Genomic DNA, 15626 nt, shown 5'->3' with positions numbered 1-15626 from the left:
GAATGAGTGGGGGAGGGAAAGAAGGAAGGTGGAGGGGGATGGGCACTTAATGGGCACAATGTTAGGGTGTATGGCACATCTCTTGGGGGTGGGACACAATTATAAGAGGAGCTTTACTTAAGAAATGCACACGATGTAACCTAATTTGTTGTACCCTCAATTAACCTGAAACAATAAAAAAAAAAAAAAGGAATCTCAGTTACTTCCCAGGTTTGTGGTGATCTAGGGCCTTGGAACCACTATTAGAATCTAGGCAAGAACTCATCCTGTGACCCTTGCTTCTTACTGAGGAGATTCCCATATAGGTCAAATTCATTTGGTTTTTTCTCTGCTATAAATTTGAATAGTTAATTAACCCTCTAACTTAACAGGGATAAGGTAAGGTTAAGAAAAATAATTAAAAAGAGCTTTGCAAATATAGAAATATATCTAATATATTTTAAATAATGTTAAATGCAGTCTGTCCTTTGATTTAGGGGATAAAGTTGGTCCTTAGATTTCTTAGTAGGAAACTCAAAGGTGGACTTTCTGCATCTTGCCTTTGGGGAAGGAGAATGTTCAAGGCTACCAGGTGGGGATATTCTCCTTGCCTGAGCCCAGCCAGACAGTGTGCATGGGTGGGGAGAGGCTAGGTTTTGTTGGAACATGGATGCTTCCCTGCCCCCACTGCTCTTCAAGCTCCTACCTCTTTGTAACTATGTTACAAAGGTTACCTGAAGGCAGGTAGGAAAGTGCTCCCTTTGCTGAACTTTGTTTCTCCTAAGAAGCTGGGGAGGAGATTTGACCAAGGAAGCAGCAGTGGGGTCTCCCTGGCCATTCTCCCAACCTTCTCTCTCTCCCCATTCAATACCCCTCCAACGTTCCTCCTGTCCTCCCCACCTCTTATGACTGAGCTCTCAGATTGACTTACGTAGTAATCTTGATCTAGACCTTTTCTCCCAATTAGATGTAACTGTCCAAGAGATACCTAGGAGCAATGATATTGAAATTGATTTTAGCAGCAGTATTACTTTAAAGAAAAGAAAACATTTACTTGGTGATTTTACTGTAGTATGTAGATTCAGTTTGTTGCAGTTGGCATATCTTGAAAGAATCAGGGAAATGTTCCAGACTGTATTTTTTAATGGGTAATTGGTTGCTGCTGGGCATATGGCTTCCGCAATCCATTAAGCTGGCCTGCTGGTGTACAGCAACAACTGTCACATAAACCTAGAGGCCTTAATTCTTGGCTATCAAAATTCACACAAATGCTGTCCCAGTCCTCAAAACAGAATACTTCTAATCCTTGTAAGAGTTCATTCATATTAAAACTAACATTGGATGGTGCTTTTTTTCTGTACTTAAAATTTAGGTTTTTTAGGAAATGAATTTTTTAGCAAGAAATGCAAAAAAAAAATTGCTATTACTATGGCAACAGGCTCTACCCTAGGCCACTGGAACTGTCAGAAGCAGGGGACAGAACAGGATTAGGGCCGTGTCTCTCTTCCCGCTCCCATTTAGGCTGGGGCCCCAATCCCTCTAGGATTCAGAGAGAAGGAAGATCTTGTTATTTTCACATTCTAAAAATTCAATCTAGTATGTATACGTTACTTGTATCTGAACATCTCCTCTTTCTGCCAAAAATTTATAATACTGGTATATGTCCCAATCCAAAATCTCACTGTTAGCACTCAGATTTTCAGGTCTCTCAGTTAGTCTCACTTTTTCCACTGGAATACCTTCACTTTTTTCTAATTTGTCAGCAACTGTGAACAAGAACAAGCCAGAGAATAGCTATAAAACACAGGCTGCAAGAGATAGCAGTCAACTTAGAGAAAATGCTGTTAGGCTTATTTTCTTAAATTGTGCAGAAATCTGGTCCACAAACACAGAGGGAAGATCCATGGGAAACAGAAATTTATTTGCTGATTTTTGTTTACTGGGTTCTGAAAAAAGTACAAGAAACTTACTTTTTGCAACCCATACAAATACTATATGGACATATATCAGACTCTACCGAAGATCTTGTCTAAGGAGTCTCAAGGAAAGAGGAAACATTTGAGAACCCTCCTCCATTATTGACTTTTTCTGAGACTAACACTACCATATAAAAGTAGTAACTACTATTGGCTCGGTGCCCATAGTTCAGGGGTTACGGTGCTGGCCACATACACAATAGGGCTGGCGAGTTTGAACCCAGCCTTGGCCTGCTAAACAATGACAACTCCAAGAAAAAATAGCTGGGCATGTTGGTGGGCACCTGTAGTCCCAGCTACTTGGGAAGCTGAGGCAAGAGAATCACTTAAGCCCAAGAGTTAGAGGTTGCTGTGAGCTGTGACGCCACGTACTCTACCAGGGCGACATAGTGAGACTCTCAAAAAAAAAAAAAAAAGTAATAACTACTGTTTAATTACTTTGTATAGGTAGTCTGAAAATAAACATAAAGATAAATATGCTCGAATACACCTAACAAAGTTTACAGTTTGAAATATGTACATAGTAATTTCAGTTTTATTAAGCATATGAAATGATCTTATTATACATAGCATTTTAAATAGTTTTTTCTTCTTTTTTTTTTCTTAGATACTGATAATGTCAAAGATGTGTGTTTAGGTATTATTCTGAATACAAAAATTAATCAATTGACTTTACCTTATTTACCTTTTTGAAGATTTTTATCAACTTAAAACTCTATTTTGTCTTTTGATTTGCATTTGGTTAAAAATAAAAACAAAAAGAAAACCAACTCTATTATATAGTCAAATTCAGTGATGTTCCAAGATGACATGTTACATATAGCTTTGAAAATGATTCTAGGAACATGCATTAGCTTCATACTCTATTTTTGTAGCAAAGGATAAGGTAATAGAATAGTGACTGCTTGAATTGTCCTCAAATACAGTGGTAGATATCCGCAACGTATGTGCCTCATTTTCATTTCTTTAGCAAGTCATCCCATATTCTAAATGTTAGATTTAGGAAAATTGCTTTAATATTTATTGGTGCTACATTCAAATTGTTAGTTAAGGAAAGTATGTTACAAAAACAAGTAAAACGTAATTGTTTGAGGTTATATATTAACAAAAATAAAAGATGAGTACAGTCATTTAAAATTATTTGAAAATTAGCTATTAAGTAGAAATTTACATTGCTTTAGAAGAATATTGTAAAAAAACAGATATTAAAAACATAGACTTTAGTATTTGCATATATGTATGTCAACTAGTATTTATTTTTTAATTGCCTTGCAATTTGTTTATGTTAAAATAAATTATGAGGTTTACTCACTATAATCTGCCACTTTCTTGTAATGATTTAAGGCAACTTCACAATTCTGTAGAACATTGATTCCTGACAAGTATCTGTACCCCTAAAACACAGGCATAAATATTTTTAATATTCAGACAATGCCATATTTGTAGTATGCCAATTTGGTTACAAGAATATTTAATTTACAAACCAAAATCATCTGGGACATCATGCTTCCTCCAGCACTGCCAAAGGTGTAATATATCAATGCCTAAAGTAAAAAATATTGGTCATCTAAATTTGAACCATCAATTGCTTTTTTATTCTCAGCCTAGTAACAACCCTTGGCGCTATTCCAAAATAAATTTCAAATTTCACTCTCTTCTTCTATGAAGATGGCTGCCATTTATTGGGGGTTTATCAAGTTGTGGAGTCTGTGATAAAGCCATTGGATATTTCATTATATCCCTATGAGGCAGATGTTATTACTTTCAGTAAAGAATCTGAAATATGAGACTTTAAGAGATTTATGGTAGAAGGCTGCTAAATTGCTCTATTGAAGTTGCACTTTCAACTACCATGCTAGACTGGACCCCTTTCCTTGAAGAGTCAATTCTCTATTTAATATCACTTTTAAAGAAATTAGTTTTGTTCCAGAAAAAAAAATAGAGCAACTTTACCTTGGCTTGATCATATTCCATTCCTATGCCATAAGAAGACAAAAATCCTAATGCCTAAAGCACAAAAGAAAAAACAAAACTCAAATCAATTTATTTCACAATTATTCATATCTGTATGGATAAGTGGTATTTTAAATGTCCCACAATAATTTGTATTATTAATTTATTTCTTATATCATGATAAAGTTTCTTTTTTGCATTTTTGATAAGGCTTCAAGAATTTGGGAAAGATCATAATAATAGGAGGTTTATATAATATATGAGAATATGGGCTAATTCTTATACTTTATTATAAATTATAATAATAAAACAAATGGATTTTCTGTGCTTTCCTTTCTTTCTTTCTTTCTTTTTTTTTTTTTTTTTTTGAGACAGAGCCTAGAGCTTTCACCCTGGGTAGAGTGCTGTGGCATCACAGCTCACAGCAACCTCCAACTCCTGGGCTCAAGCGAGTCTCCTGCCTCAGCCTCCCAAGTAGCTGGGACCACAGGTGCCCACCACAGCACCTGGCTATTTTTTTGGTTGCAGCTGGCATTGTTGTTTTGGCGGGCCAGGCTGGATTTGAATCCACCACCTTAGGTGTATGTGGCTGGTGCCTTAGCCACTTTAGCCATAGGCACTGATCCTGTGCTTTCCTTTCTTGAAAAGGAAAGTTTTTCCTTTGATTTTAAAATTTGAATTTGGATATTTTCCTTCATATTTTTAAAATAAAATATGATGGATGTAAAATATTCAAACAGTAAAGAATATATATGTATATATTTAGTAAAGAATATATTGAATAAAAAAATGAAAGTTTGATCATAGCAGGTGGTAGAATTGAAAGTCTAAGACAATGTTTCCCACAGGGACACTGACTTAACAACATATTGTCCAAAAAGCCTTTATAAGGACTCCAGCACAAGTTAAGAAGTCATATTATGCCAGGCAAGCTCAAAGTCAAGAATAGTCCATTGAAACAGGAAAGAGAAACCATTTTATTTTATCCATGATCACCCCCACCCCAAGCCAGCACAGAGTAGTGCTATTAGGAGAAAAAGCCCAACTGATAGCTTCTACTTTGAGAGGAAAAGACAAGAGTGGAACACATGTCCAGTGTTTTGGCTTTTCAGGGGACTTTCCAAGTGTTGGTTTTTGTCTTACTTAACTCAAAATGCTGATGGAACAAGCATACTTTTGATCTCTGAGGGCTCAAAGGACAAAAGGGAGCTCAGTGTCTTATTGCTGTGCCAGACAACATGTACCGCAGACTGACAGCAGAGGGAACAAGAGATTATAAATTCTTGAAAAATAAATTTGCATGTCTTATTAATTGGGAAATTATAGGCAGAAACACAGAGAAGACATATCCCCAGCAAAGATCTGGAGACCCTCAGAATTTCTGACTGTGCTGATTGGTGAAGGTCTTCCCCTGTGTAAAGCTAGTCTATAAAGACTAGGAGAGGTGGCTGTTTTTCTCAAATGCACAAATCACAGCAAATTAATTAATTAAAATAAAAAAAGGCACACTAAGAAATAGGAAAACATGGCCCAATTAAAGGATAAAAATAAATCTCACAAAACCAACCTTAAAGAAATGGCAATCTATAAATGACCTAATAGAGAATTCAGAATAATCTTGAAGAAGCAGAGTACACTACAAAAGAACACAAAAAACATATGAAATCAGGAAAATAATGTACAAACTAAATGAGAATATCAACAAAGAGCAACTATTAAAGACCCAGAAATTTAGGACCTGAAGACTACAATATCCAAGTTAAAAAAAATTAACTAGAGGGGTCAACACTAGACTTGATAAAACTGAAGAAAGGATCAGAAAATTCAAATGCAGATCAATGGTCACTAGATCATTGGGGGCTCAGGAGGAATGGAGTCTGAGTCAGGAATAAGAGTGCCCAAGATGTCAGGGAAGGCAAAAGAGGTACTTGGGCAGAGACTTTCTGCCAGCCAAAATTACAGCATTTCAGTATTTCAATAAATAGTATGACTGAATTTTTCCATACCAGTTCAATGTTAACCTTTTGGGTCTGATATATAAAACCAAGACTTACTGACCCCAAAGACAATGCTGTTAGAATATAATTGAATATATTTATTAAATAGAAAAGAAATTAAATTTAGCTCATAAAATATTTGGAATGTAAATATCAGGCAAACATATCACCCAAAGATAATAGATTTATTCCATGTTTATTCATATACACGAATACATTTTATATAAAATTTAACATAGTTAAAATGCACATGCACATGGACTTGGAAGACAGGAAGTTCTGTTCCCTTTCTAAAAGTCACCCATAGGGCTAGAACAATTTGCTCCTGCTGCAATGACCCCACGATTTTTGTGTGTTAAGGCAACACTCCCCCCCCCCACCCCGCCTGGATTCTTGTGGTAGAGTGTAGAATTGGAGTACTATTGTTCACCTCCTTTCACATGGTATTTGTCTATGGTTATTTCAAGATGTAGCTATTTAAGGTTTCATTTTTATTTTTGAACTCACATTTTGGGCTTTATATGATCCTTCTTTAGCCAAGGACTCGTATAATTGGATAGCTGCTGTTATGTTTTGCATGCCAAAATTTCCAAATAGCAAAGCGTCAGCCATTTTCTCCATAGCGTTCAAGTTTCCCATGTCAGCTGCTTTGGCAAAGAATACGTAGGCTCTGTTTCAAGAATATTAAGCCAAAAGTTTGATTTTCGAAACTGAAATTTTTTCTTACTTCCTTTATAGTATTATTACTACCACTTCTCTTTTAACAAGTAAGACTCAGTTGTTATTGCTACTCATAATATAGTTTAGCTGAAATCTGTTGAATTTTTTTTCGTTTTGAGACAAAGTCTTATTCTGTCGCCCTGGGTAGAGTGCCATGACATCATAGCTCACAGCAAACTCAAACCCTTGGACTTGAGCAATCCTCTTGCCTCAGCCTCTCAAGTAGCTGGGACTACAAGTGTGTGCCACCATGCTCAGCCTCCATTTGTATACCAATAGATTTTTTTTTAGATTTATACATTTTTTTAGATTTATACATTTGTATGCCAATAGATTTTTTTCAAATATATCTGACAAATAATGAAGCTATTCAAAAGGAGAAATATATAGGATACACCACGCTTCAAGCTTATATAGCAAGTAAAAAATGGAGGCACTTGTGCTAAAATAGTAAGGGCTTCCTTGGCCACCACCATTATTTATGAATATTTGTTGTATAAAATGAATTTAAAAAACATAAATCAAAATTAGAATGTCACATCTAGGAAGTTGCTATGAGGAGAATGATGATCCTATCATATCCCAAAATAATTTGCTAAAACAGAACATATTCTTCAACACAGTAAAGCCAGACTCTTCAGAAAAACGACAACCAAACCAAAACTAAATGGCTCTAGAGTCTGACTCCTTGGTTCAAATTCTGGCATTTACTAGTTAGAAAACTTCAGCCAAGTTACATAACTTCTCTGTACCTCTCTTATCTATGAAATGGGGATAATAATAGCATCTACTTCATAGGGTTGCTATGAAGATTAAATGTGATAATCCATGTGAACTGCTTGGCCTAATGTCTGGTACAGAGTAAGCACTCAATAAATCTAGCTATTTTTATTGGGACTATTGCATTGATGCTAAAGCTTTACAATATGGTCATTGTTCTCCTATAATCAGGTGGTAAATGGTGTGAAAGTTTAGGATTAAAATTGCAGGTGCCTCAGGATTACTTAAACTGTACTTTCTGAGTCCCGGACAGAACTTGGACCTGATCTGTATAACAAGTAGTGATGGAGAGTCTTGCAAGGTCAAACAAATCAGGTGTCAGAGATGGACAGTACTTTGGGGATTTACGTTTACTTTTATAACTTTCTTTTTGGAAGTAGAAAGACCAGAAGGCATTAACCTCTATCCCTGACCTTGACTCAAATACAGCGGGGGAAAAAAACCACACAAAATCTACCATTGCTTCTAACTCAGAAGACTCAACCGTATGTACAGCCTTTCCATATTGATGCTAAAATAAGCTATTATTAAGCAAAGACTGGAGAGGAATAGTGTAGGCAAGGAGAGCCTCAGACAGAGAAAAATCCAGGGAGGCATTAGAGTCCTGAATGTCAAAATAGAGGGTGAGCACACCAATGGAAGAAAAAGACATTAAAAACTGCAAGTCCAGAGGTCAAGAAAGAAATTAGCCATGGTCAAAACAATCTGACATTCTGGAGGCTAGATAGCAAATGTAGTCAAAGCTCTTAAAGGTCAATAAAGGCAAATGTCTGGTATCCAGGAACAGGCATTGGGATACAGACTCCCTTGAGCCCTTCCATCACATGACTTGCTGTTACAGCTACATAGCCTGCTGGGACAAGCAGGGCACCAGCATGGACCAGGACACAGAAACTGAGATGGGCTGCAGGGATACTCCATAGTATATCTGGTGTACTCAGCAGTATTTTTTATATATACATATATCCTGCCTCTGGTCCTAGTGGGCAGCAACAAGCCAGAAAACAAATCTTCCTAGGTGTCTTGATTCCAAGGTCCAGGTAGGCATGTAGGTTCCCTGTCAGGAAAATCCAAGATGATGCAAGGGATACTAGACGTAGAATCCAGGGCTGGAGAATGCTGCTCATAGGTTAGGTAAAATTAAGATCTGGGTTACAATCTTCACCAGAAAAAAAGGTGGGAGAAGTTGGGCAGCAGGAACAGATTCCAAAAGATAATTCAGTTAAGTATCTGGATCATGTCTATAGGACCTGGCATTGGGTACTAAGGAGGTCGTTGGGGAAGGAGGGCTGAATGCTTCTCTAGTGCACATCAGAGATTTGGTGTGAAACAATGGCTTATCTGCAAAACTTCTCTGCTAATGGGAGGGGGGGTGATTCTTAATGAAGGACCAACCCTGGCTGTCACTGAGGCTTCCTGAAAGAAAAGTTTGTTCTCTCTTACATGTGCTTGTATAACATCTGTACTTTTAACAGCAATGATTTTTCCCACATGTGTATAAGAAGTGAATAAAAGAATGATTGCCTTGGACGTGGCTGTGTATGACCCAAAATAACTAGTGTCATTTGTATCCTCTGCTCCCACCCCCTGGAAGTGGCAAATAAGCTGCACTTCTGTCACCCTTGGGTAGAGACCTGGCCTGGACAATCTGATCAAGAATAGCCTGGGATTGAATTGACAACCACATAGGTGTAACTGTTCCCATGCTGCTGTTAGAACTAGGTTTTCATCCTGTTCTTAAGACCAAAGAGGAAGCTTCTCTCTCTTCAAGATTAAGTGGATAGTTACTTGAACCTCCTAAGAGTGATTTTGTCCCTTCAGGCTGAATTCAGAGTTTCCCTGGACTTGACAGGATGCATCTAGCAAGCCCCTTCTTACCTCCTTGGGCTCCCTTGCTATAGGCAGAGCCCATCTGAAATCTAAAGCCCGCCCCTCAAACGCCATTGTTCTATCATCTAGGTTGGGTTGGGAATTCTCTATTCTTACTTGCCCACTGAGTGGGCATCTCAGTGAGATGACTTTCCGATTAGGCTGGATTCTATTTTGGGGGTTCAATTTTACCTCATCATTATCATGACAGTCCCCAGGGACATTCAGTGTGAGGCCTGGGTTTTGCTGGGGATGGTTTCCTTTGCTCTTACAAAGAGCTTCTAACTCAACTTCCCCTAGAGAGAACAACTACCTCATTTCCTTCTTGTTGCTTGGGAAGAATTATAGAACCTTTTTGACTCTTCGTTTCCTCCTCTATATTTTGAGGATATAGACAGTCCCCAAGTTACAAACATCCAACTTATGCACAACTTGCACTTACAAATGGAGGCCATTACAGGTAATAGATAAATGTACCTGTTCTAATTTACATACACATTCAACTTAAGAACAAAGCTACAGAGCCTATCTTGTCCATAACCTAGGGATTGCCTGTAATAATCTATGTCTCATATCATTATTGTGAACAGTGAATAATAGATGTAAAAATAGAAAAATAACTAGCACAAAGTAGGTGCTTGATCATGCACAACTGCTTCTTATCTTCTAAGTTTTTATACTCTTTTCAGAGGCCAGGTTTGAAGAACTCACAGACACTGCTGTTGCTCTGTCTGGGGCTGCCTTGCCAGGGCTGGTGTGCCTAGCCTACATGAAAACAAGGGATGTATCCTTGGGAGTTTAGGGCCCAGTCTCCCCATAATTGATTAAAAAAAACCTTTGCTTTCTTCAGCCCTATATCTTCCACTTAACCAATTCCAAAGATAGAGATAAAAATAGCAAACATTGGTTTCCTGGTTACCAGAGACTGGCATTGTTCTTTCTTTTCTTTTTTTTTAAAGGCAAGAGTGAAACAAAGTTTACCTAGGAAGAAAAAGGCTTAGAGAGTAAGAAAGCTCACAAAGCAGATACATTCACCATAGACAGTGGATGGGCCTCCATTGCCAGGGCAAGTAGGCAAAGAGAGAGTATTCTAAGAGCTTGACTATATTATCCAGGCCACAGAAAGGATTAGTCACTTACTCAAGATGACACAGACATAAATGATAGAGCTAGTATTTGATTCCAAGGTTTCAACTAGAGCACAGACAGAAGATATTTCTGCTTCTTGGTCAGACAAGGTAGTTGAGTGAACAGAGAACAGGCACAGAATAAAACTGTGTGGCCCAGCCTGGTTGCTTCCCAGTTTTATATCTGTGGTCAACTGACATTAACATATTTGAATCTCTGTTCTCAACTTTCTAAAGGGGGAAAAAAAAAACTGCTTAAGAGTGTTGTGAAAGAAAATGGAATCCCATGAGTGAAAATGCTTTGGAAACCATAAGGTGCTGTACAAATGCTCCATTAGGCAGAATAAAGTATTCTAAAACAGCAACTGCTCTAACTCAAATGACACATTTCATTTCATTTAAAATACCTAATGAGTTAAAGCCTGAAGTATTTAGATCAGTGCCTTAATTCTGCATGTCACTTAGTACACAGGGATCCCAGTCACATTTTCAATTCTCTTTGTTTAGGGTGATAATTTATGGGATTCTTTAAATATGATTTGATCCTTTAAAAACAAAAGCTTATGGACAAATATAAGCTAACTTTTTTTTTATTGGCCAGGGCTGGGTTTGAACCTCTGGCATATGGGGTCAGTGTCCTACCCTTTTGAGCCACAGGCGCCACCCCCAAATAAGCTAATTTGTTATCCCAATTAACCTTTAATGATAAAATAGATCATGAGTTGCTTTTTCCCTTAACCTGGACTTTAATTTAGCTAAGGTAATGGGTAAAAACTCACTCTGCCTTTTGTTGTTGGCTTTTAGACTGCTGGAGAATCTTGGTGCCCATCTTAAATAGCTGCTCTCCTTCATCTGTGAAATTTTTCTTTGCTTGCATTTTTACTATATATGGATGAACAAGAAAAATAAAAACAATTTTACTTCTATGTTATATATTTTTAAAATAGTGGGCTGACATAACGTGCTGGTTTGCATTTGGTTCTACTTTTTCTTTTTTAAGCTTTTCATTTCAGGGCGTTCACTTGGTATAGTTCCTTAGCTCAGGAACATCAATAGGTTAGAAAGCAGGAGCTGCATATAAAGGTACCTCTTCCTGTCTTCTGTGAAAGGATTTGGGCGGGGGGAGGGAGGAGAGATAGCTCTAATGGTAGCAGAAAGACAGGTATTTCCAGAGTAGGACAGGGATGCAAGATTTTGCCAGCAGAAGGCAGGGGTTGCCTGGTGTGCCCTTGGGTCAGGATCTGAGGCACCAGGCTCTCTGCCTGGCTGGCAATGATTCCCTTGTGTGAGCACAGAGTCTACACATCAGAACCATAAGATTGCAGGTGAATGTGAGGACATGGGCAATAGGCATCTCTAAGATGACCACTTGTGTGCACCTAGGAAAGAAGGGGGAAATCTTCTTAATAATTTTTCTCTGCTTGAGGCTTCTCCCTCTCCCTAGAACCTTTCTAAAACCCTGGAGAAGGCACAGAGAGAAAGAATACCAATAATGCTTTTGTAGAACAAGAACTCAGAATCATTTTTCAGGATTTAAGATAAATAAAAAATAAAATTTTACCTTCTACAATGATATTTTTGAAACATTTATATAATACTTCACAATTTTCAAAATGTTATCATCAGTCTATATATGGAGAAAGCTATATGGAGGAAGAGTCAGACTTATAGCTGCATCCCCTACCCCGATACACACACTCACACACACAGAGAGTCTTCCATAATATCACAGTGCTCCAGGATGTCCATTACGACAGTTAGTGAAATCTCACATTTAGGTAAACCACATGTGAAGCCATTTCAAAGGAAAGGCACTGCTGATTTCATACTTTTTTAACAAGACCACAAAGAATGAGGGGCTCTTATTTTTCTTTTTCCTGAAAAACTATCAGATTGCCCACTTTCCATTTTAAATTAAAAAAAATATTTAAACATTAAATATTAAAAACTTAGACAATTAAAATTACAATCAAAACAAAAATATTTAACTTAAAAGCCAGTTTAAAGCTATTTTGAGTACTTCAACTTACTCAACCAAAATAGTAACAGTGGACACTTTTAGAATATATAATAATTTCTGCTTTGAGTTATATGTTATCTATAATCATGATTGAAGGGGAAAAATAATGGGAATTTACACACTCCCTTCTTCCTGATTTCTTTCTTTTTTAAAAAACAATTTCTGAATTTGGGGATAACACAGTTAGGACGTGGTTTGAGGTGACCACCTAGATTTGATGTAAAGGGCCTTCCTGAGTCTGGAGTCCTCTGAATGGCCAGCCCTTCCAGGCTTGTTCTGCTCTGACAGGAGCTCTAGACTCATTTGGTAAGAGTGTTGCAGACAAGCCTCAGGAATACAAGAGGGTAGAGTAGACACATCAGAGCACTATCTAAGGTGCCAGCAAGTCATGAAAATGCTCCAGCATTATTCCATATCTAACTTGAATGCTGTTAGGGGCAGAATTGTGGTCCTCCCAAATTCACATGTGGAGGTCCCAACCCCAAATATCTTAGAATGTAACCTTATTTGGAGATAAGGTCTTTACAGAAGTAAGTTAAAATGAGGCCATTAGAGTGGGGCCCTAATCCAAGATGTCTGATGTCCTTATAAGAAGGGGAAGAGACAAGCAGTGCCTGTGGCTCAGAGGAGTAGGGCACTGGCCCCATATACCGGAGGTGGCAGAATCAAACCCCACTCCAGCCAAAAACTGCAAAAAAAAAAAAAAAAGAAGAAGAAGAAGAAGAAGAAGGAGAAGAGACAACAGGGATCACATGTACAGAGAAAAGACCAGGTAAGGACATAGGACAAGTGTCTAAGGCTTCTCCATGTACATGACAAGGAGAACCAATCCTGCCAACATCTTGATCTTAAGACTTCTGGGTTCCAGAACTGTGAGAAAATAAATAATTTCTGTTGTTTAAACCCCTCAGTCTATATTATATTATGGCAGCTTCGGGAAACTAATGTCTCTGGATTGCATGGAAAGCAAATTGCTTTTTCTCCTTGTGGGAAGGAATGCACCCAAACTCTGATTCCCATCAGAACAAGGGCTACCACCTAGATGCAAGAGGGATTGTAATTTCCCATGAGCCCCCAAATTTTCTAGGTGCTGGACATCTGTCTTTCCCAGACAGTTGGATGCACAAGTAGCCCACCTTTGACAAGGCCTCTTTCTCATGATTAATACTCTAAATAGACAGTGAAGCAGGTAGACTTTCCAGGTGTTCAGCAATTCCTGGACCCAGCTCAGCTCTCAGTGGGATGATAGGAGAACTAAGGACTGATGCTTTTTCTTGCTGACATTTCAGTTATAAATTTTCCTGTTCAAGTCCAGTCTTTAATTCATACCACTTGTCATTATGGAGCTCATCAAACATTTGACTAGAAGCAAATCTTTGGAACAGAAAAGGACTTACTTGCTTTTTTCAGATATTAAGGAAAAAGAAACTTGTTCTTTGTCATTCATTCTTTCACTTGTTCACTCAGTCAGTAGTTATTGAGTATGTACCATATGGTAGACAACAACATTAGATATTGTGATTAATAAGATGATCAAGACACTGTCTCAGCCTGGCAGTGAAGGCAGGCTTGTTTACAGAAAATCATAATGCCACATGGTAGGTACTATACCATAAGCGACTGGGAGCACAGAAGGAATCTCTGCTTTCTAACAACAGAAACCTGATCTGATTGATTTAAGCAAAAGGAACTTATTGGGAGACTATCAAATTTTTATGAAATAAGTGGGAACAACAAGAACCAAGGCTTTCCAAGAGGGGAAGAGGCAGCTGCTGCTCCTGAGACAGACTGGAACTCCTCCTTTTAGACTTTTCTCTCTCCACTCCAGGCTCCATGGAGAATGAGTCTGATAGTCCTAGTTGGGGATCACAGAGACTTTCATTATATTCCTATAAAAGTCTATAAATTAGGGAAGATCTAATTCCTCACAAGGAAATTTGGGTGGTGAGAAAGGTAAGGGATGCCCACTGCAACCAAACAAATGCCCATGGCTAAGAGAAATGAAGACATCATAGATGAAGTGACATTTTATATCGTTCTTCAAAGGTGGATAGGAGTTTATCAGGCCAAGAATGTGAAATTGGCATTCCATTTGCGGGAAACAGTCTATGCAAACAAACCACAGGTGTGAAATGACAAGGACAGTGTAGTGTGGCTTGAATGCAGAGTGAGAGTTTGAGTGACATGATTGGGCATGCAGTCCAGGCCCGCTGTGGAAGAGATAGGGAAAGGAGGGACGAGAGGTCTTTGTGAAGGTGAAGGAAGGTTCAGTAGAAGAAAGAAAGAGAGCAGAGTGGCAGGAAGATAGCTGTGGGCAGGGACAATTATTTTAGAGTTTAAAATCATATGGTGAGCTAGCTCTATGAGTGCTAAGTGGAGAGCAGGAGAAATGAAGACAAAGATGATTAGAACCGAGAAGGTCTAGGTCAGGAAATAAGACAAGGTCTTCAACATGGTTAACTCATCTCTGGCGTAGCTGGTGGAGGTATGTAGCCATTGACTAGCAACCTAGCCCCCTTGCCTATGGGAAGGAAGAACTTCTCTAGTGCAGCCCACTTCAAAGCTCTGAACTCGTCCTGAAACCCTATCTGGGCTTAGTTCTTTCCCTTGTCCTATCTTGCATTCCTCACTCCCTTGAATATTTCACCAAAAAAAATCTAAAATCTTAATCTATAGATTTAAAAGTAAACAAATGTCATCTAAATCATCTAGAAAAATAAAAGGGAAAATAATTTATTCATTATTTTGAATCTCAAGTTGATATTTACATGATGAACCATATAAAAGGTCATTGAGAGCTAAAGGAATTAACAAGTGAGCTAGATGAATATCTTTTCGTCTGACTAAAAATCAGGTGCTCTCTCTATTGAAATAATATGAAGAGATAAAAATAAGAAATTCTTTCCCTCTGCAGAAAATCTTGCCTACACAGACACTGTATCCTTTTAATATAAACCAATTTAATATAAACCAATTCCAGGGCCAGATTTTCTAAATAATGCATCAGAAGAGTTCTTCACATTTGCCCTTATTTGTGCCAGGAAGATCGAATCCTAGGTAAGGAAGGAGAATAATGATCCATTACTAAATATAACATTCCATTTAAGAAAGAGTGATTCAGCAAAGAGTTTAGTCAAATAAAGATGCTGTCAACTCAAATATACTTGAATAAGAGCACAGCCATTTACAATAATCAAGTTTATTC

At 37.9% G+C, this 15626-nt stretch overlaps 1 protein-coding gene across 1 annotated transcript in view; it reads right to left on the bottom strand.

Annotated features, from left to right (window-relative positions):
* Nucleotides 1-15626, bottom strand: part of SEL1L2 (SEL1L2 ERAD E3 ligase adaptor subunit) — a 133619-nt gene that overhangs the window by 35134 nt on the left and 82859 nt on the right. The window contains exons 4-10 of the mRNA XM_012804109.1: nucleotides 11181-11283; nucleotides 6413-6575; nucleotides 3909-3962; nucleotides 3440-3499; nucleotides 3268-3349; nucleotides 1591-1745; nucleotides 911-967 (exon numbers count right to left, since the gene is read on the bottom strand). Of these exons, the coding sequence (XP_012659563.1) occupies nucleotides 911-967; nucleotides 1591-1745; nucleotides 3268-3349; nucleotides 3440-3499; nucleotides 3909-3962; nucleotides 6413-6575; nucleotides 11181-11283 (674 nt within the window). The remainder of the gene's footprint in view (nucleotides 1-910; nucleotides 968-1590; nucleotides 1746-3267; nucleotides 3350-3439; nucleotides 3500-3908; nucleotides 3963-6412; nucleotides 6576-11180; nucleotides 11284-15626) is intronic.

This window comes from Otolemur garnettii, unplaced genomic scaffold (genome assembly GCF_000181295.1).
Source record: "Otolemur garnettii isolate 467f Iridium unplaced genomic scaffold, OtoGar3 scaffold00025, whole genome shotgun sequence".
Lineage (NCBI taxonomy): Eukaryota > Metazoa > Chordata > Mammalia > Primates > Galagidae > Otolemur > Otolemur garnettii.
This window is presented reverse-complemented; position numbering and strand designations above follow the sequence as displayed.